The following is a 19,315-nucleotide window of genomic DNA, read 5'->3' as shown; positions in this document are numbered from 1 at the left end:
AGATGGAGCTCTCTCTGTTTTTCCTGTTGACGTTAAGAGGGGACTCGAGATGTGGATGTTGCGTTCCAGAGGAGGAGGAGGGACTTGTCGAGGAGTGTTGTGGTTGCGTTCTTGACGAGAACGCGACTTGACGACTCTTCTCCATGTCTCGATTTTCCGATTCCTTTTCCCGAGTCCGCTTTCCGCTTGGAGGGGTAGATTTTGTTCTCGCTTTTGTTTTCCTGTTGGTTCCCCGTTTCTTTGGATGATGTACTTGTTGATTGAGTCCGGGTTTGGGAGAGGGAGAGAGATTGTGAGCTATCGGATCAGAAGCGGCCTTGTACTGGAAGCTTTCAGTAGGTTGAAAGGGAAGTGAAAGATCGAGCGGTTTGTTCTCGGGCCAGCAAAGGGGAAGAGGGATGGCTGAGGGTGGCGGCGAAGAACGAACGACGCGTCGCTCAACTCACTGTCTCCATCCAACTCGTTCTTTCCGCTCACTCGGATCATCTCTTGAAGAGAACAAACCATGGACCATATACACACAAGTCCAGATCAAAAGGATGTACCGAAAACTTAGTCAACATCGGTGAGTCACCAAAAATCAGTGCCGAAATAGAGCGGAGGGAAGGAAGGACTCCACGCGTCTCACCTTCCTTCCCCTCAACCTGTTCAGCTCTGTTTTCACAAATCCCTTCCCTGCTTCCTGTTTGACTTCTAACGCCCACCTTGACCTCCTCCTTCTCCTCCTCGTTAGGATGCCAGAGCACGACATCTCCCTCCTCGACATGGAGCCCTCCTCTTCCCCTCTCGTCCATCGTCGCAAAACAACAATGAAGCTCACTCCCTGTCGTTTCTGCCTCGGACTCGTTGTTCTCGTCGTAGGAGCTTTCGGATCTGTTGTTCTCTGGACGATGGCCAACCTCGCTCTCGTGGACTTGGCCAAAGCTCGAAATCCTCATCTCGCTCATCACCATCCCGTCAACGAATCGATGGAGGAGATCGGAGAGTCCAACCTCGTGAGGTCCTTCTACGGAGAAGCGAAGGACGGAGGTGTAGACCACTTTGATTTGATCGCTTCGATCTATCACAGGGTCATGGTCAAGAACGAGACGGAGGTGGTAGCCGGGCTGGAACTGGAGGGGGAGGAGGGAGCGTTGACGGTGGTTTCAGAAGAGGACAAAGGGCTGAAGAAGGAGGAGGAGGAACGAGAGCTCGTTTGGGGACCGTGGGAGAGGATTTTCTCAGAGGTCGTGTTGGAAGGGTTGACCTTGAAGTCGAAGGGTGTCAAGACTGTGGCGAAGATTACGATACCTGGACGACTCCTGTGAGTGAGGCGAGCAAGAAGAGAGAGGAGAGGCGAAGGAAGCAAGGAAGCGAAGCTGACCTCGCACCTCTTCTTTCCTTCTCGTCTACTTCAACGCCTCGCCTTGATTCCTCTTTCGACTCCGGTGCTTTCTATCTCCCCCTCTCGATACCAATCCATCCTCCAGCCCCTCCCTCCGAAACTCAACTACCAAAGTTGGCCTCAAGGCGTCGTTCGCCATCTACCCCTCCTCTCTGAACACCCCTGGCCATCTCATTCCCATCAACTCCTCCTACTCCTTCGTCCACAACGCTAGTGAGCTCAGATTTGATAATCTTTTTCCTGGCCCTTGGCCGCTCATCGGAAACACCCTCGAAGAGCAAAACCTTGTCAACCAAACGAAAACCTGGAAACGCCAACTCGTTCGGTTTGCGACGTCTCAAAATCTCCTCCGAGAGGTGATACATCCGGTCGAGAAGAAGGCGGAAACGACTGGGGATGGAGATGGTCTGGATGTGACACTGGTTGATGAGACGGGGAAGGACGAGAAGGCAGTGAAGGGGAAGGCTCGAGCTATCATTTCGAGGTGAGTCGCGTTCGTTCTCTTTCTTCCTTCGTCGATCTTGGCTGACGAACAGCTGCTGTCTTTCAGGTCGATGGTCACCATGGTCCAAGACTCGTCCGTTTACGCTCTCGCACCCTTCAGGAAGCAGATGGAGGCTCTTGGGAACTCTCAGGTCAGTCGTCGCGTCTCTTTCCTCTCTCTTCCGCTCGCATTGCCTCTCGTCACGAAAGGTCGCTGACGCTCTCAACCTCTGATCCTTTAGAGGATATGTAACCTTCTGTTCGCTGGTAAAGTTGGCAGTTACAAGCTGAAGGGTCCAATCCCTGACTGCAAGAAGCTCTCGACCTTCGCCGGACGAGGTCACTTCGAGAGTTTGTTCGAGATGGGAACCGAGGAGGATGCGATCGAGTTGGAGGAAATGGAGAAGACGAAGAAGGAGAGTGGGGGGGTCTTCGAGGAGGAGAGGGAGGAGGAGGAGAGGCAGATGGGTGCGAAAGGCTGGAGATACGGACCGGTGAGCTCGTTTTTTTCCGCTTCGAACGAGCAGGACGTAGACGAGCTGACTCCTCTCCATCTATCTTGATCTCCAATTTGTTAAAGTACATTCAAACCAACTTTGGGATCTCTGGACCTGCAGATCTGCTTGAGCTTGGGAACGGAACGAGCGAAGGTCAGCTCTCTTCTCCTCCCGAATCCAATCTGTTTTCGCTTTCTTTCTGACTTGCTTCGCCTGGTCCTTCTGTAGTCATCGACGACGATTCCGACTTCTCTTTCGACTGGCATCTGACTTTCTCGACGACGTCTCCGCTGAAGGTCGCACTTGTTCGTCGCGTCGTCTCCCTCTTTTCGCTCCGTCCTCATCAAATCGCTCAACTCTTCTCTCCCTTCTTCCTACAGGCCACTGGTGTCAGTGACGATGTCAACGGACAATATCTCGTGTCGAATCGGTCTACCCATAACATCGCCGAAGGGCAGGATAGAGCCGAGCTTTTCAGTTCGTTCTCGTCTTCTCGTCCTCTCTCGCTCTCTACTCTCATCTTCCCTATCAACTTTCTCCTTCTCGTAGCTGACACTTGTTTTAATTCGTTCTTACTCCGTTTTACCCCTCGCTCACTTCTCAGACGCCATCCTCGGCCATCCCTTCAACCCCTCAGCTCGACCCATCCTTCGAAAATTCCTCCGAACGCTCTCGAGCATCCTCACCTTTTTTTCTGTCATAATCCAAGCACACTTCTGGATCACGAGGAGCGTCACCACGGGTATCAGCATGCCTGCTCAAGGTTCGTTGATCCTTCAGCGGCCAGATTCGCAGGGTTCTCCTTCGACGCGCCGACGACGTGCTGACTTCTTTCCTTCTTCCATCTCTGCCCAGTCATCGACTCCGTTGGCGAATTCATCCACTCCATTTGGAAAGACGTTCTCGATGGGTCCCGTAGCGACCTCTGGATAGGAGTCATCATCATGACCGTTTGCAGCAGCGTCCTTTGGGCGTTGGCGTTGAGGTTGGAGTTCTCTTGGTGGGGTTGGGTTCCGATCTGGGTCAGCAGGAGGAAGGCTAGTCATTTGGAAAGGGCGAGTGCTCGGTTGGATATGAGGTTCAGTTGGAAGCAGAGAGGACTCGTGAGTTTAACGCGTCGTTTCGTCTCTTTCCTCGTCGTCGAAGTCGAGGCGCTGATCTTTCACTCCCACTCCATTGATTCACTCTTTCCTCTCGCCACCAAAAATTCAGTCCTTCCTCGTCTTCCTCGCCATCTCATTTCTCGCTCCCAAACTACCCTATCTCATCCACGCCTCTCCTCCCAAACCCCTCACACCTTCATCCGACTCCATCGTCTACACGGACAAGAGCTGGTACCTCCGAAACCTCGGATCCCTCAATTACGCCAGCGGCCTCTTCCTCTTCGTCTCCCAGTTCCTCCTCAATCAGCGAGCCAAAACCTTTGGAGCCAACTATCGCTTCGTCGCAGCCATGGACCTCCTCTCCTCCTTCGTTCACATCTTGCCGGTTCTTCTCTCGTCGAGATGGGGACGTTGGGAGTTGATGGACCCTTGGAGGGTGACGGATTTGTTGGAGATTATGATGCAGGCTGCTTACGCGTGGCAGGCGTGGAATCTTCCGGAGGTGAAGCAGGAGGAGGAGGAGGACGAGTGAGGAGGGAGAAAGGGGAGAGTGGAGGGCGAGGTCGGTGGATTTTTTTAAAGAACGATTGTCTACGCTTACACCTCACCGGGTAGTGGAAAGACGAGAGGAGATCAGTCGGATGTGCTCGAGAAGTTCGTCGCGCGACGCTCTTTCGTCCTCTGCTCCGCTCGTCCTCCTTTCCCGATCTCCTTGCCCGATAGCGCTCAAGGTTCTAAACATATATCTTCCCCACAAACCTACAACAGTAATCATCCATCCTCGTTTCCTGCTCCACCCAAGCAAGAGTGTAGCCTACTCGACGATCAAGAACGCGTCGAAAAGCAAGCGGCTCGCTTCGAGCTCGTTCAGACTCCGAGCTGATCCATGACGGCTTGACGAACCCTCCTCTCGTACTCCTGTTCAGCGCGAAATAAGTCGAAAGGTAGGTCAGAACAAGGTCGAGAGATACAGAGACCCGAGAAGCGGAGGGAAAGGGAGAGAGGCGAGAGAAAGGACGAACCGGCAGGTTCTCTCGATACAGCTTGCAGCAGTCGATGTTGGCTCCTGATTCGACGTTGGGCTCTGAGGTAAGGCAGAAAAATAGATGTAGGTGAGCTGAGGACGAGCAGAGAGGACGGGCGTGATCGGATGGAGGAAGCAGAGACGAACCTGCGAGCATCGAGATGACCGACAAGAGAACCTTCTCCACGCTCTGGACGGGAGACCATCGTTCCGACGAGGTCTCGTACTGATTTGGATCGTCTCCAGGAGCGTGAAGAATGGAGATGCAGACGTCACCGGAGGCGTAGACTGGACGAGACGAAAGGAGGGGAGGGAGGTCAGCCCTGTCGAGCTCTTCGGCTGCTACGGAACTCGGAAGCGACAAGGATATAGGAGGGGAGGCGTAGAGACGAGGAACTCACCGTTGGGGTGAAGGATAGGAGGATCGAACTTCATCTTGAAAGGGTTGAGAGGGTAGTCGGAGGGCTGAGCGAACGAGAGATGTTCAGCGAGAATGAAACGTCAGGGATGAACGCAGTAACGTAAGGTCCAAAAGGTTACTCACGAAGGAGAGTCGGGCAACGAAGATGCCTCCTTCCTGCAAGAACAGAGAAACGGCGATGATGAGAAGGATGAGAAGGAAGACGAGGAGCGTTGGGGAAGGGAGGAACCAGGATGGATCGTCAGTTTTCGAAGTTGACGAAAGCGGACAAAGAACAGGAAGCGAGATTGGACGAACGAAAGGAGTATCCTCGGGACCATGGATGAGTGCTTCCCACTCGAAGAAGTTGGACTGTGAGAGGGTGAGAAAGGAAGGAAGGAAGGAAGGGAGGGATGTTGAGCTCGGACTCTTTGAGCTTCCAAGGGCAAAAGGCGGTCGTCTCACCTCCTTTACAGGACCTGGAGCAGCGAATTCAAAGTCAGAAGCTGCTAGTGGATATTGAGCCTATACAGAATGACTCACCTGCAGTGAAGAGACCTTCGGGAGCTCCTGGAAGTCGAGAAACCAAGGAAGAGAGAGAGGAGGAAGGGAGTGAGCTGTGAGCTGTCAAGGCGGCGGTCTTGTCGTCGAAACCGCTGCTTCTAAAGGACTTGCCTGAGGAAGTGAGCTGCCTGTACTCTGTCATGAGTCTCCTGAGAGCTGTAGAGGATTGACTTTTGTTTTGCATCTTGAGGGTTGGCGGTTACTTAGAGGGAAGGAGAAATCGGGTCAGCTCTAACTAACAGCGATCGCGAGCTATTTCAGCCCTGAGAGGCCGAAGAGTCGTCACCTCCACCAGTTTTCTACCAACCACTTCAACGACCTTTCTTTCACTTCTCATAGACCGCACACTACCGCACGCTCCTTTCACTCCCTGCTCCCAGAGGATCGTCAAAGCTTCGGCACCCTCCTTTCTTCCCGCGACCTCCTCTCTTCCCCTCCCCCTCCTCCCCTCCTCTTCCCTTCTCGCAGTTCCTTTCTCCTCTTCGGGCTTTCTCTCACTCTCAACCGTCATCATCCTCCTTTCCTCAGCTTCTTACTGAAGCTCTTCCTACTCGTCGTAGATGGGTTCGTCGTCGAGGAGATCCAGGCCAGCGGTCAACTTCAATCCATCCTTCGCACCTCTCGAGGAGGACCCTAACGGTAGACGTCTGGAGGGATGGATCGTGGACGAGGAGGAGTACTCTTCGTTGGATAGAAGGCTGGAGGAGGAAGGAAAGGTCATCTTGGTGGTAGGAAGTGAGTTTCACTGGTTTTTCACGGAGACAGCGAACGATCTCAAAGAAGAGACGTCGACGTCCGACGTTTGCGACGAGCGAACGACGAGTCCGCCATTTCCCCATCTTTCTTGCTAACTTTGAACTCCGCTGCTTCCCTACACGAAGATCCCTCGCCGTCGTCGTTGAAACTTCTCCAATCGGTCCTGTCAACCTCCAGTCTCCTCCTCCTCCCTCCTCCCCAAGCAGGGACGTCAACGTCGTCGGCCTCTCCGCCCTCGTCGTCCTCTCCCTCTTCCTTGACTTCAAGGAAATCCATCGTCCATCTCCAGGCTTCCCTCGCCAACCAAGGGATCGGAAAAGTCTTTGAGGAGGCTTTGACAGTCGCAGGAAGGTGGAGGAAGGGCAAGGCGAAGGATTCAAAGAGGAATATCGTTGGGAGCAAGGAGCGGAGGAGGAGCGTTTTTGGCTTATCGGACCAAACAGAAGGAGCAGTAGGAGGAGAGTGCGGTTCTATCAGGAATCGACTCTCGAGACCCATCAGTCTCATGAGCTTTTCCAGCGACAACAGCCTGTTCAGCAGCGCCAATGCTGCTCGCTCCCCTCCTCCCGCTCCCGCTCCCTCCTCCTCGAACTCCCGACCCATCGACGTCGTCCTCAACTTCCTCCCTACCACCTTTCCGTCGGATCCAACCAGTCTTCAGGCCCTCCTCTCCTCGACCTTCCTCGTCACAACCGTCTCCCTCCCAGTCCTCAGTCCCAAAGCCGCCAACCTCAATCACGCGTCGTCACCCTCTCCTTCTCGACATCGTCCCTCCTCCAACCTTGCACCCTCCTCACCTCCAAGCTCTCTCCGTCGAGTATCAGCAAACCACCTATCCGTACCCATGGGTCTTTCAGCTTCAACTCCATCCTCTCCAACGACGAGACCGCTCGACCTCACCCGCTCTCGACCCTCCTCCATCTTCTCGAATTCGGATTCCAACCCTTTCAGCCTCTCCTCTGAAGCTATCCTCGCCCACATCCTCCCCGATAACAGTCCTCCTCTCCTCCCCATGCTTCTCGATAAATTCATGAAGTCAACTCTCGCCAACTTCCCTTCGGTCGGGATGATCGTCCTTCCCGAATCGATCCTCGCGTCGAGACCTTCAGTCTTCGATCACGACCCGTTGGATCCAGAGGACGAGGACGAGGAGCAAGAAGAACTGGAGGGACTCTCCTCGGAAGGATCGTCGTCGTCTCACGCTTCGTCGTCGTCGGCTCGAAATCGGTTCCCAGCTCAAAACGGACGATCCCTCGACGCGTCTCCCTCTCGCCTTCCTACTCCACCCATCATCTCCCTCCTCCTCACCTCATCCCTTCGACCTCCTCTTCTCCTCCCTCCCTCTCTCAAACCTTCCTCTCGCCGAGGCTCCTCGAGCTCATCCTCCTCGATGACCTTCCGTTCTTCGACCCTCAATCCTTCCACTCCACCTCCCTCGTCCCTTCAACTCCTCGCACCACCCGCCGAGATCAGCACTATCCGAACCTTCATCCCATCCCCGGAGAGTATCACCTTCATCCCTCGACCTATCCCTCGACCTGCTCAAATCCCTCTCTCGTCGTCCTGGGGCTCGGGAGGCGACAAACTCCTCAACTCCCTTGCGCTCACGACGGATGGTCTTCCCTCCACGAGGCGGCATGGAGCCTACGGATTCGAAGTTCCTCAACTGGAGAAGTCGTCGTCTTCCAGCGGGAGTGACGGGGGAGGGATCAGAACCCCGGGAGGAGGAAGTTCGGTTCGGAGCGACGCGACGGCGGAGGATGCATCGGTTGCTGGCTCCCCGAAGGGTCGAGGTGGTGCGACTTTGAAGAACACGAAGTTTGGGGACCTTGGTAGAGGTGGTAAATCGAGTGGGGTGGGAGGAGAGAGTTGGATCTCGAGGTTCTTTGGGTCGATGGGAAGGAAGGGCAAGGCGAGGGTGATCACGTAGCTTTCGTTTGGGCCTCTCCCTCTTCTTCTTCTTTCTTCTCCTCTCATGCATACGTTCCTACGAGCCTCCCTACCTACTGGGTTTCGTTTTGGACTTTCGTACGGCCTCGACTTCGTTCTCCTTCTCGATTAGCTGGCGCTTGTTTTCCCGTTGTTCACATCCTCCTCTTCTTTCCCTTCCCACCACTCTCTTTTCTCGCACACGACTCGACCTAGAACTCTTTACATTGCCCTGCCTCCTTGCTTAACCTCTCATCGTTCTCTCTCTTTGCCCGTTCTCTTGCTTGCAATCGTTTTTCTTTCTCGCTCGTTCGCTTGCTACATCATCGTCTTTTCGCTACTTCTCTTACTTTAACGAACTCCCCATCCTTTAACGTGCTTCTCTTCGCTCTTTTTCTTGCATGATCTCTTGCGGTTTTTGATCGTTCCATCGGATCTAAACGGCAGGGAGAAAGACGCGTCGTACGGTAAGTCTCGTCTCGCACCTCGAGATCCACACCTTCCCTCCCCTTTCTAACTCCCCTCCCTTTCGAAAAATGGCTCGGAAAAAAAATTATACTTGGTCGTAAAAAGCAGGTGCTAAAAAAATACTACTGTACTGAAGCTCATCCCACCCGAAACCATCCCTCCGACAGCAGAAAACCCAACCTCACAAAACTCGATCCTCCTTCACCTCCCACCAGGCAGACCTCGCTGTTGTTTGATCGTTCCAGAAACAGAGCAGAAGGGAAGCGAGAAGACATCGTCAGCTTCGATCTTCGAGACTTCCAAGCTCGAGGAGAGGTCGAGGAGGAATCCATCAATTAAGGAGAGGAACGACGCACCTTCATCGTCCTGTTGACCTCCCTGTTGTACTCCTTCTCGGATCCGATGTGGTTGGCTTTGTTGCTGCTCGGCGAAAATCCAATAAAGAGAACAGACTGACGTCAGTGATGATCGTCAGAGAGAAAAAAACACGAGGAGGAGAGAAAGAAAAGAAGAGGGAGGGGTGATTAGACGAACGTGAAGGAAGCGTAGGTATCTCCAGCCTCGGTCAGCAGCTCCTCGTGCTTGGTTCGATTGGTATTCACTGCAAGGTTTCCAAATCGAGACCAAGTCAGCGTCGTCGATCAAGAACGGGAGAGAAGGAGAAAGAGGGAATCGACGCGACTCACTCAGCTCCGCGACGTCCTCGAGGAACTTGAGCTTCCTCTGTTCCTTCCTAGCATGAGCCTGCTCCCATCGAGCCAGAAGAGTTTCCTTCTGCTCCTGTAATATCCAAAGTCCAGCGGAAACAACGAAAAGAAGTCAGCTCGACGCGTCTTCCATCGATTGTTCGTCGAACGAACGCGGAACTCACCTCGTAATCCTGCGTGAAGCTGTAAGCTTCTCGTCCTTGACTCCCGAGGCTGTCAAAGAGATCTTTGAGAGCGTTGATCTCTCCGTGTTTGTGAGTGCTGGACGAGCAACGACAAGGGAACGAACGAAGGTCAGCTCGCTGAATCCGTCGCGTCTTTTTTTTCGCCTCCCCTCCGGTTGCAGCACCGAGGAGTAAGAGAGAGAGAGAGATAGACTCACCCGAGAGTCTTAGCATGCTTGTTGGCTTGAGAGTGAAGAGTCTGAAGAGAGTTGTCTGAGACAGACGAGAAACGATGCGAAGAGAAGAGAAAACGCATTCAGCTCGACTCGAAGAGCGACGCAACGTGAATCCTCGACGCTCGTTCTCGGAACTAGAACTCACAGATCGGCTGCACACCTTCTTGCAAGTCCTTCCTGAGTCTCGCATACTCCTTCGCTCCCAATTCTGATGGATGGTCGAAGAAGCGAAAAGACGAAAGAAGGTGAGCAAGAGAGAAGCCGTTGAGTTGGGACGAGTGGAGTCGAACGAAGCTCACCAAGAAACATCTCGTTGATCTCAGCGGTGGTTCTGTCCACGCGTTCGTTCATCAGCACAGCTCCGTTCGAGTCAGCTCTCTCCCTTCTAGTTCTCTACCATCTCTCAAACGAAACAAGAGCACGAACAAGCTCGCAAAAGCAACTCACCTTTCCTCATCCTCATCCTCACTCTCCCCCTCGCTCTCCTCCATATCCTCTCCATCGTTCGAAGGCGGAAGAACCAACGTCACCTCATCCGCGTTCCATCCTCCTCCCTCACTATCCTCCTCTCCATCCACTTCTGTATCGTCCTCCTCCAGGTCCTCCTCGGCCTCTTCTTCCTCCTCACTCGTCGCCACCCCGAATCCACCTTTCCCTCTCCCACCTCCACCTTCGATCCTCGTCCTATCCGCCTCCTCCTCGTCCTCGTCGTCTTCGAAGCCGTTTTCAGCTGAGGAACCACTTGGGGAGAGATCTCGCGGGTGGAGGAGAGGTGGGTGCGGGTGTGGATTTCGAGAGACGGAGGGTGGAGCAGCGGAGGAGATGGGTTTCGTGCTGGTAGCTTTGGAGCGGGTTGAGAGAGGAGCGGCAGCGGGAGCAGGAGACAAAGGAGAGACGATGAGCTTCTTGGAAAAGAGAGAGGGAGAAGAGAGAGAGGGAGAAGAGGAGGAGAGGAGGAGAGGAGGAGAGTCGAAGCTCACCTTTCGACGTCCCTTTGTTCTTCGTTCCTCCTCCTCCTCCTCGACCGTGAGCAGTAGTAGTAGAGGGTTGATATCGACTCATGGCTTCTCTCTCCAACGAGCGAAACATGAAAAGAAGGGTGGATGGGGCGAGTGGCGGTGGCGGTTTGAGGGAAGAGAACGGAAGACAGAAGTGCGTTCGAGTTTCGAACTTCAAGGACGCGACTGACTTTGCGTTTTGCGGAAGAAGTTTTTCGAGATCGATCATGAGAGGGAACACAAAGAAAAAGGGGCTACAGGTATACTCAAACGATAAAACAGAGTGGGACGAAAATGTGATAGAGAGAAGGTGAAGGCGTGAAGGTCCGTCAGAGAATCGAGCTGGGAAGAGAGAGAGAGTTGGGAGGGAACTTAGAGACGGGATGGAAAGAGGGAGAGAAGCGTGGGAGAGAAGAGAGCTATGCAAAGATAAGTAAGAAGATGAACTGAGAAAGGAAAAGATGAACAAACTACAGAAGGATCGAAAGCGAACGAGACAGCACGAGCTCAAAGATCCAACTCCCCTCCTCCTCCCTCCCTCGCCCTCCTCACGTTCCTCGGTGGAACCTCCGCTTCCGAGCTAGGTTTCTCCCAGATGTGACTTGAACAAACATAAAAACCGCCAAAACGTGTCAGCTCTCTCTCTCGGGAAACGACTTGAAGGAGACCGACGACTCACATCTCCCCGTCGTCTCCGCAACTCGCAAACATCGCTCCGTCCTCCCCTGGCACGTCCGGTCTCCAAGCGACAGCGTTGACGACTCCATGGCCATGTCCCGAAAGGACCTCGAGGAGTTCTCCCGTTTGTCGATGCCAGACGTAGACGTTGGAGTCTGCGACGAAACGAAGGGAAGGAGAGGGAACGACGCGTCAGTTCCGGTTCTCGCCTTCGTGTCGTTTTCGTCGAACTCGACTCACCTTCACTCCCAGAGATGACCAGATTATCGTTGGGTCCAGCGAAACAGCTCCGAACGTAGAACTTGGACTGGGTGTGGCCTGCGAGGTGACGGATCAGGTGAGGTTCCGAGGATTCGAACGACCAGAGTTGGATGTCCTGTGGAACGCGTCGGGTTCGGGTTCGGTTTGGAAGGAGACGGGAGAGAGAGAGAGGAGGTTAGGCGAGGAGACTAGGTGAGAGGAGGAAAGGGAGAAAGGGGGAGGAGAAAGAAGAGCGAGGGAAGGCAAGGAGGACGAACATCTGGATTCTTGTTCACCAGCCCCGTCTTCCCGTCCTTCGAGAGCTTGAAGTTCGTCACGTCTCCCGTCATGATGTGGTGATGACCTCTGCCCACACCCCAAAAACGAGACCCGAAAAAGGAACGGAAACCGTCAGGTTTCCTCGAACGAGACCCCAACCTCGACGCGTCTCAGAAATCGACACTCACGGCACCATCCTCATCGTCTCCACCTCGTACATGACCGTCCTATAGCTCGGTTCCCTGTACCCTCTCGACTCTCCTCCTCCGTTCCCCGTCTCCATCGACGACGATCCTCCTCCCCTATGACTGTGGTGGTGAATCGACATCGGTTCCCTGGCGATGGCAGCGACTCCAAGGAGATGCTTCCCGTCCGGCGTGAGGTCGAAGTCGTAGATTCGAAGAGGGAAGACGTCCGTTGGTTGACCTACTGGGGAACCGGTGGAGTCCTGCGAGATGGAAGGAGGAAGTTGGGGAAGGTCAGAGGGAAAGGAGGAGGAAGGGAGAAAAGGGAGAGACGACGAACGTATCGATAAATCTTCCCATCGTCGACCGAGCAGAAGAAGCCCGATCCATCAGGGAGCCAACGAACAGCTGTGACTGGATCGTCGTGGTGGAAGAGGGTCTTCGTACATGTCCAGGTCTGTTCCTCGGAAACGAAGATCAGAAGTCAGCGACGAGAAGGTGGAAGACGCGTCGAAACGAGACGAACGACTCACCTTCGTGTTCCAAACGAGGATCAAATTCTCCGCCGTCGTCAAGAGGATGCTATCATCAGGCGACCAAGCGAGGTAGCCTACTGGATCTCGATGGTTCGAAAGGACGTGCAGAAGGTCGATCTGTCGAAGCGAGGTGGTTCCCTCGGTTGGTTTGGGCTGCGACGAACGAACGAAAACGAACGAAAGCGTCAGTTTCTCTCTCTCCCTCCCTTCCTCCCTCACCCCCCAACACTCTCGTTCACAATCAACTCACCCCTATCCGCCAAACAACCACCAGCTTATCCTTCCCTACGCTCACCAAGAACTCTCCCGAATGACTCCAAGCGACGTTCCAGACCTCGTCCTCGTGGTGCTGCAGCCTCGCACTCATCACGAGCGGGAACTGACTCCGATCGGTCTTGACGTCTGACAGCAGGGTCGAGGAAGTGGAGGGTTGGACGTAGTAGAAGGAAGCGTCGCGTTGGTGGGAGAGGGCTTGGTGGAAGAGGGTGGAGAGGCGACGGGGAGGGATCATGAGGTTGGGTGGGATGTGGGCTGCGAGAGAACGAAAGACGGGTCAGTTTTGAGACGAGAGCAGGAGGTGGTAAAGGGAGAGCTGACCTTGGATCTGGTTCAACAAGTTCTGCCTCGAAGAACCTTCGACTCCGTCCCAAGCAGCTCGTTGAAGCAACTCGTCTCGTCCCAGACAGAGCATGAAGCTGGTTTCGAACAGAACGGGTTCGTATCTATCAGCCTCGTTCTCTCGAAGACCAAAAGTGATAGAAGAGACGCGTACCTCGACAGCCGATGCAACCTCTCCGCATCCAAGTTCAACGGAGCCAACTTGGACCTCAACACGACCAACGCCTTCTTCGTCTGGGACGTCTCCAGCAGCTCGAGGTACTCCTGTTCTGCTATGGCGAATTTAACGGACTGCATCCGAAATCACAGCGTACAAACGAAAGTCAGCTCATGGTTTCTCTCTCCCTCTCTCTCTCTCTCAGAAAGAAAAAAAGGAGGAAAAGGGAAGAACGTTTCGAACTCACCACCTCCCACCCGGACCCACTCAACCCCGTCGCCTCCATCAACCCCAACGCTTCATCCCACCTCCCTCCCAGGATAGCAGCCTTGAACTCCCCGATCGGAGCTACTTCGAGGATGTAGCCTGATTCTTCTTCCAGCGTCAAGGCGGATTCGCTGGAAAAACGAAACAACCCAGAGTCAGTTCGTTCGACTCGTCCCTCCCTCGTCCTCTCCCTTCTTCCCACCAGCGTGAATTCACGAGGCGAGGATACGCACGAATAACCACAATCCCTCAAGGCCTGAATGGCGATCCTCACGAACTCTCCTCGATCGATGGAGGAACCTTCGTTGTCGTTGTCGTCGTACATTCGAGCGTTCGGGACTGGGACGACGGCTGTTGATCTGGAGGATCCTTTCCGAGGTGAGAGAGGAGAGGGACCGTTCCCGTTCCCGTTCCCGTTCCCGTTGGTAGGCAAGTGACCGTTTCGGAGAGGAGAAGGGTTGGTGACCGTAGCGGGAGGGGAGAGAGGACGGGAGGAGGAAGAAGAGGCGATGGTGGTTGGGTTCGGGGAAGCGGGAGCTGAAGTTGATGAGCTCGAGGCAGCGTTGTTGTTGTTGTTGTTGTTGTTGTTGGAGGAGTGACCGTTCATGTTGGGATCAGAGGAGGAGGGTTGGTTGGTGGTGGTGGTTGAAGTGGAAGGTCGAAGTCGTTTCGAGGAAGGATGATGTTGTTCCTCTCGCTCGGCTGGGTCTGGTGAAGGTGGCGAGCTGCTTCTTCTTCGGACTCTACTGCTCGACGGATGGACGATGGTAGATTCGGATCCGAGAGCTGTTGCTGCGCTGTTGAAGGAGGTCGAAGAGGGTGGTAAGGGAGTGAGGGTGGGAGGGAGAGCAGGGGAGGTGGTGGAGGTGGAGGAGGAGGAGGAGGGATCCAAGGTGGCGAACGAGCTGGAAGAGGACGACGAAGAGGAAGGAAGATTTTCCTGTTGAGGATTCGTTGAGAAAGACACCGAGAAGGGTGGGTGTGGTGTGAAAGAGAGGAAGCTCGTTGAAGGAGCTTGCTTTCCAACACAGGACGGGAGAGGCGAGAGGGAAGGAGAGGAAGCCGAAGGTGGGACTGAAAGCGTCGACTCTCTCTTGTAGGGCGATTGGGAAGATTTGAACGCTTTCTCTTTGCGAGTTTGGCGAAGAGGGTGGGACCGGAGGAGAGAGGGAGACGGTCGAAGAAGGAAACTTCTCGGGTTTCGAGATGCTGATGGTTTGGAGGAGCACTCGAGACTGAACCTCTGCCCTCTCTCAACGCAATCTCCCTCTCTCGCCCGAGACGAGACCTTCCCTTTCCCGTTTATTTTCTTTCTTTTCATCGCAGCAGAGAGAATAAACATACAACGTTTCATTTGACTTCTTTTGGGGGGGGTCTTCTTTTGGTTTGCAAAGCTAAAAACTAGAATAACTAGAACAAGGAGAATGGTACAAAGCGAGAGAGAACAGAGCACAGAGAGAAGAAAAGCAAAGGGGAGAAAGAACGAACGAACGAACGACGACGGAGCCAAAAAGAGTTCGTAGAGAGAAAAAAAGGTAGTCGTTGAGGGGAAGGTGGTTTGCGAGGAGCGAAGGAGAAACGAAACGAGCGACGGCTTGGGGAGGAGGTATCGAAGAAACAACGTTGGGAGAATGGGAGAGGGGAAACTATGCAAAGGATGATGGGTGTGAGGAGAGAGAGAAGAGATAGCAAAAGCAAAAGAAGAAGATGTATTCGAAACGAAGATGAACAAAGAGAGGGAGGGCATGAGAACGATGCAAAAAAAAAAAAAGAGACAGAGAGAGGAAGAAGCGCCCGAAGTTGAAGAAGCGGCGCGTTAATAAAGTAGAGGAGGACGAGGAGGACCAGTTGAAGTGGCGACCGTAGAGAGAGAGGGGGGAGATGATGATGCGAAGGAAGATGCGATGCGATTTTAAAGGAGAGGACGACACGCGGTTGCGTCGCGGGGAGGGGTTGGACCGTGTAGAGGATGACGAGCGAGAGGAAAGGGAGAGGGGAAGGTCCTTTTTGGAGGGGTTGAAAAGATGATCGAAGAGGAGGTAGGGGAGAGGTGATCGAGGCAGAGAGAGGGAGGGAGGGAAGGCGATGGGCTTGGTGAAGGGGAGACGACTAGGACGCTTGGACCTTGACTCCCTGCAACCTCCCTCTGAGATCCTCGACCGCGGCTCTGTGATCCTCCCTTCCAGCAGAATCCACCTCCTCCCTCACTCTCCTATCCCTCGATCTGGATGCACTAGACGAGGGAGCTTCCGTTCGGACTGTTCCTCCTCCGTTGAGAGCGGTGAACGCGGAGGGCTTGACGGTGACCGTGGGACGTCGTCCTCGAATGGTAGCTCCTCCTCCGTTCGCCAACGAGTCAGGCGAAGTCGAAAGATCCCTTCCTCGATGTTCTGGTGTTCGATCAAAGACGGGGAGGTACTCGGTCGTGGGCCCAAGGCGAGGTTGCGACGGGGGAGGTGGATCCGAAGTTCGTCCGCTCGCTCCTCGTCCTCGAGTCACCGTCTGATCCCTCTCCCTCCTCCCTCGAGACATCTCTCGTTCCGACTCGTCTCCAGCTTCCGACGTAGAACCCTCCGACAACCTGCTCGATCCTCGTCGACCTCTCCTCGGCTCGTCGTCGATTTCAGATCTTGAACTTCCTCTCCTCGGACGATCCTCTCCTTCTCGAGTTCGACTCCTCGTCCCGCTGCGACTGCCGAGAGCGCTGCTTCGACTACGAGAGGAGGTGTGATGACTGGAGTCGACGCTGTGCTCATCCGTTCGTTGACTTCGTCCTCGACCGACGTGAGGAAGAGCGGGAGGGAGCATTTCCGACGAGGCGAGAGGAGATTGGAGGTTGTTACGACTGGACGGAGCGACGGTGGATTGGGAGGAGGTGGAAGAGATGGCGTTGGAGGTGGGAGAGTTGGAGCAGTGATGCATGGGGACCGATCGACGACGGGAAGGGGAAGGACGAGGGCCGTCGGAGGAGGGAGCGACTCGTGGAGAGAGAGGTAGCGGTGGTGGTGCGAAGTCCTGGTGATAGGGTGGTATGCGAGCGAAGGCCGAGTTGGTATAGGAGGGAGGAACGAAGACGTCTCGATCCAGGGGACCTCCAGGTGCGTCGTCGTCGCTGATTCCTCTGCTGTCGCTCCCTTTCGTCCTCCTGATCACCACCGACGAATCGCTCTTGATCCTAGGCGACGAGAACCCTACTGGAGGAGGTCGATCCGTCCTGACTCCGTTTGCTGCTCGACCATCGATAGAGGAGAGTCCAAGGCTGCTCGAGACGGATCCGTAGGCGGAAGATGACGTCCTCACGTGTCGCCCGACGGGGAAGAGGGCGAGAGGAGAGGTAGGATTGTTGGTTGGACCTGGACGACGAGTGAACTTGAGCGTCTCTCCTCCTCCGTCGCGAAGAGCCTCGATCGATCCAACGAAAGAAGAGGAAGGAGGGATCTTGACGGGGTCGGGCGCGACGGGCTGAGGTCTCGACGAAGGGTACGCTTGGGGAGGAAGGTAGAGCGTTGGAGGAGGGGATCCGTTGACGACGTTTTGAGACTCGGCCCACGGCGACGGGGAGGTGTTGGGCGAGGACGTCGTAGGGGAGGAGGCGGAGGAGTTGGCTCTACCAGAACGAGACGAAGGCACCAGCGCCGGCACCGCTCCGAAGAGGGGAGAGCTGAACGGAGGAGGAGAGGGGATCGTTCGACCTCCTATGGTCGTAGTGGAAGGTTCTTGAGCAAGAGGTTCCTTGTCCTTTCTCTCGCAAGCATCTGAGCAGTAGAGACTGGAAGGAGGAGGAGAGAAAGAAACAAGGAACGGGAGAGGGAAAAAGAAAGGGACGAACGTGGAGCGTCAGCAGGACGAACGAGGTCAGGTCGCACGAAATGACTCGGCAACTTCAAAGGGCAGAAACTCACGATCCTGCTGTTGGCTGAAAATTTAGCAAAGGGAGAAAGGTGTCAGTATCCATGCTCTCTGTACGATGCCCCGAAAATTTGAGCGAAGGGAGGTCCGTGGGTGGCAGGAAGGGTCCTCGAAGGAGGGCAGGGGAAGGGAATCGAGAGCTTTCTACTCACACCTCCACAGCTAAAGCATGCTTCCTCGAACATCCAGAGAGTCTTGAGCGAGTGTGAGACAGAAAGGGAGACTGCGAGAGCCGAAAGAAGAGACGGGCGTTCAACGTGCTGGAGGGTGGAAGAAGAGAGGGTGGTGGTTTGAGGGAGAACGAGCAAAAGTCGATTTCACCAGTCCCCCCTCCTCTTCCCCTCCTCCCCTTCAAGTTCAAATGGGATGGGGCCGCCTTTTTTTCATCGTCGCTCCTCGTTCTCGGCGAGCTAGCTCTGATCCCCTTCGGAAGTGGAAGATCATCCGAGCCGTCCCTCGATACCCAGTTCACTCCTCTGCTATATTAGACCCAGCAAACGCGCGGACCCTAGAGCCGAAAGAAAACCTCGAGGCTTTCTGTTGGCCATCTTCTCGTTGTTTGACCTTCTTAGAAGAACCAAACACGAAATCTTGTTTGAGCCTCCGGTAAAAAAAAAAACGCGTCAACCTCTCTCTTTCTTCTCTCTCTCTTCACAAGGAAGCAGAGCTGCAAGGGAGGAGACAGACTTCTCCCAACCGCTTCTCGCTTCTCGCTTCTCCCCGTTGCCGCGCGCTCCGCCCTAAATGACGAGGATGTTCTTCGAGTGCGAACCCGCGCTGGAATGCTTAATGAAGGGAGCTCGTGGCTCTCTCTTTTTCTGCACTCCTCCCAACTACTTGCTGAACAAGAGAAAGGATTTCACCAGGTTACCGCAAAGAGAAGACTCGAGAAGCTTGGTTCTTAATCTTCCTTCTCCCAAGAAGAAGACCAAAGGATTGGGGCGGAAGGTGAAGGCTAACAAAGGAAAAGGAGACACGCCGCGGATTTCAGCTCTGTCTCTCAAACAGTCTTAGACAGATCGAAAGCTCCACGGTCGAAACTCGGTTCCGCTGTCTGAAAAAAATATATAGAAATGCGAGGACCCAGGTTGAAGGACTACTGCTGCTGTTGGTCAAAAGGGAAGGCAGATTTCGCCCGTTTGACCCGACGAACCCATGGCCAGGAGGATCGTCGTCTTGTTTTCTCAAACCTACTCCTTAAATTTCCGCCTTCAGATGCGAACCTTCGCTCCCTGAGGCCATCCGAGGATCCTTAGAAGAGAAGAGAGAGGGCACAGGAAGAAGAGAGGAAGAGGCCAGGCTTTGGGCAGCAGATAGAACAAGGGGGAAGATGGACGCGTCCAAGAAGACAAACCCTAACTTTGCCCTTTGATCAACAGAACGGCTCTTTGTGGAGGTGGGGAAATTTTATCATGTCGTCAAATGGCCATCACGATAACTCTCTTCCCTTTGTTGATCAAGTTGATCAAAACTCGTGAAATCAACAAAGTCGAACGTGCGAAGAAGACGCGAAGAACTGACTGCCCAGAGCGAAAGCAGATTTTGTCTCGAAGCCGCTGCGAGAAACCATCTTCAGGTTGTAAAGCTTTGACTTGACCGGCGAAGAAGAAGGCGAGTGGCTAGTGGGGACAGAGAAGCGAAACGAGTCGAGACGAAGAAGCGACGCGAACATCTTTTGGTCGCACAGGGGCTTCCTATGGACTTTATAGAAGCAGAAGTTCTTTGCCATCCCA

General features: G+C 54.3%; 7 protein-coding genes across 7 annotated transcripts; 3 read left to right on the top strand and 4 right to left on the bottom strand.

Moving 5' to 3' along the window:
- The first annotated feature begins 772 nt into the window (after positions 1-772).
- Positions 773-4,124, top strand: BDY24DRAFT_384636 (uncharacterized protein). Its single transcript, XM_076639844.1, has 10 exons — positions 773-1,303; positions 1,470-1,868; positions 1,935-2,019; positions 2,110-2,361; positions 2,448-2,517; positions 2,593-2,669; positions 2,745-2,841; positions 2,969-3,127; positions 3,220-3,467; positions 3,577-4,124. Exons 1-10 carry the CDS (start codon positions 810-812, stop codon positions 3,997-3,999), a joined length of 2,304 nt encoding a protein of 767 aa, XP_076497970.1. The 5' UTR covers positions 773-809; the 3' UTR covers positions 4,000-4,124.
- On the bottom strand, positions 4,125-5,678 carry UBC7 (E2 ubiquitin-conjugating protein UBC7). The gene is made up of 9 exons (XM_076639843.1): positions 5,567-5,678; positions 5,435-5,461; positions 5,357-5,370; positions 5,210-5,263; positions 5,036-5,068; positions 4,893-4,956; positions 4,639-4,779; positions 4,490-4,551; positions 4,125-4,385 (listed from the first exon to the last, which is right to left on the bottom strand). The coding sequence occupies exons 1-9, from the start codon at positions 5,637-5,639 to the stop codon at positions 4,335-4,337; spliced, it is 519 nt and encodes a 172-aa protein (XP_076497969.1). The 5' UTR covers positions 5,640-5,678; the 3' UTR covers positions 4,125-4,334.
- Positions 5,679-6,414: 736 nt separating this feature from the next.
- On the top strand, positions 6,415-8,606 carry BDY24DRAFT_384623 (uncharacterized protein). Its single transcript, XM_076639842.1, has one exon. It carries the CDS (start codon positions 6,717-6,719, stop codon positions 8,139-8,141), a length of 1,425 nt encoding a protein of 474 aa, XP_076497968.1. The 5' UTR covers positions 6,415-6,716; the 3' UTR covers positions 8,142-8,606.
- Positions 8,607-8,679: 73 nt separating this feature from the next.
- On the bottom strand, positions 8,680-10,834 carry BDY24DRAFT_384622 (uncharacterized protein). Its single transcript, XM_076639841.1, has 10 exons — positions 10,696-10,834; positions 10,163-10,556; positions 10,015-10,046; positions 9,861-9,923; positions 9,698-9,752; positions 9,480-9,576; positions 9,295-9,388; positions 9,143-9,209; positions 8,965-9,028; positions 8,680-8,833 (listed from the first exon to the last, which is right to left on the bottom strand). Exons 1-10 carry the CDS (start codon positions 10,802-10,804, stop codon positions 8,810-8,812), a joined length of 999 nt encoding a protein of 332 aa, XP_076497967.1. The 5' UTR covers positions 10,805-10,834; the 3' UTR covers positions 8,680-8,809.
- Positions 10,835-11,207: 373 nt separating this feature from the next.
- Positions 11,208-15,601, bottom strand: BDY24DRAFT_18376 (WD40 repeat domain-containing protein). Its single transcript, XM_076636342.1, has 11 exons — positions 13,907-15,601; positions 13,654-13,804; positions 13,404-13,540; positions 13,229-13,326; positions 12,882-13,162; positions 12,629-12,784; positions 12,436-12,552; positions 12,099-12,358; positions 11,910-11,997; positions 11,632-11,767; positions 11,208-11,546 (listed from the first exon to the last, which is right to left on the bottom strand). The coding sequence occupies exons 1-11, from the start codon at positions 15,418-15,420 to the stop codon at positions 11,389-11,391; spliced, it is 3,096 nt and encodes a 1,031-aa protein (XP_076497966.1). The 5' UTR covers positions 15,421-15,601; the 3' UTR covers positions 11,208-11,388.
- BDY24DRAFT_384615 (uncharacterized protein) lies at positions 15,432-17,875 on the bottom strand. Its single transcript, XM_076639840.1, has 3 exons — positions 17,735-17,875; positions 17,576-17,589; positions 15,432-17,442 (listed from the first exon to the last, which is right to left on the bottom strand). Exons 1-3 carry the CDS (start codon positions 17,765-17,767, stop codon positions 15,783-15,785), a joined length of 1,707 nt encoding a protein of 568 aa, XP_076497965.1. The 5' UTR covers positions 17,768-17,875; the 3' UTR covers positions 15,432-15,782.
- Positions 17,876-18,530, top strand: BDY24DRAFT_384613 (uncharacterized protein). Its single transcript, XM_076639839.1, has one exon. It carries the CDS (start codon positions 17,944-17,946, stop codon positions 18,190-18,192), a length of 249 nt encoding a protein of 82 aa, XP_076497964.1. The 5' UTR covers positions 17,876-17,943; the 3' UTR covers positions 18,193-18,530.
- The last annotated feature ends 785 nt before the right edge of the window (positions 18,531-19,315 follow it).

The sequence above is a fragment of the Mrakia frigida genome, assembly GCF_051309035.1.
Source record: "Mrakia frigida strain ATCC 22029 unplaced genomic scaffold BDY24scaffold_10, whole genome shotgun sequence".
Taxonomy (NCBI): Eukaryota; Fungi; Basidiomycota; class Tremellomycetes; order Cystofilobasidiales; family Mrakiaceae; genus Mrakia; species Mrakia frigida.
Note: the sequence above shows the minus strand (reverse complement) of the source record. Positions and strands in the feature narration are given on the sequence as shown.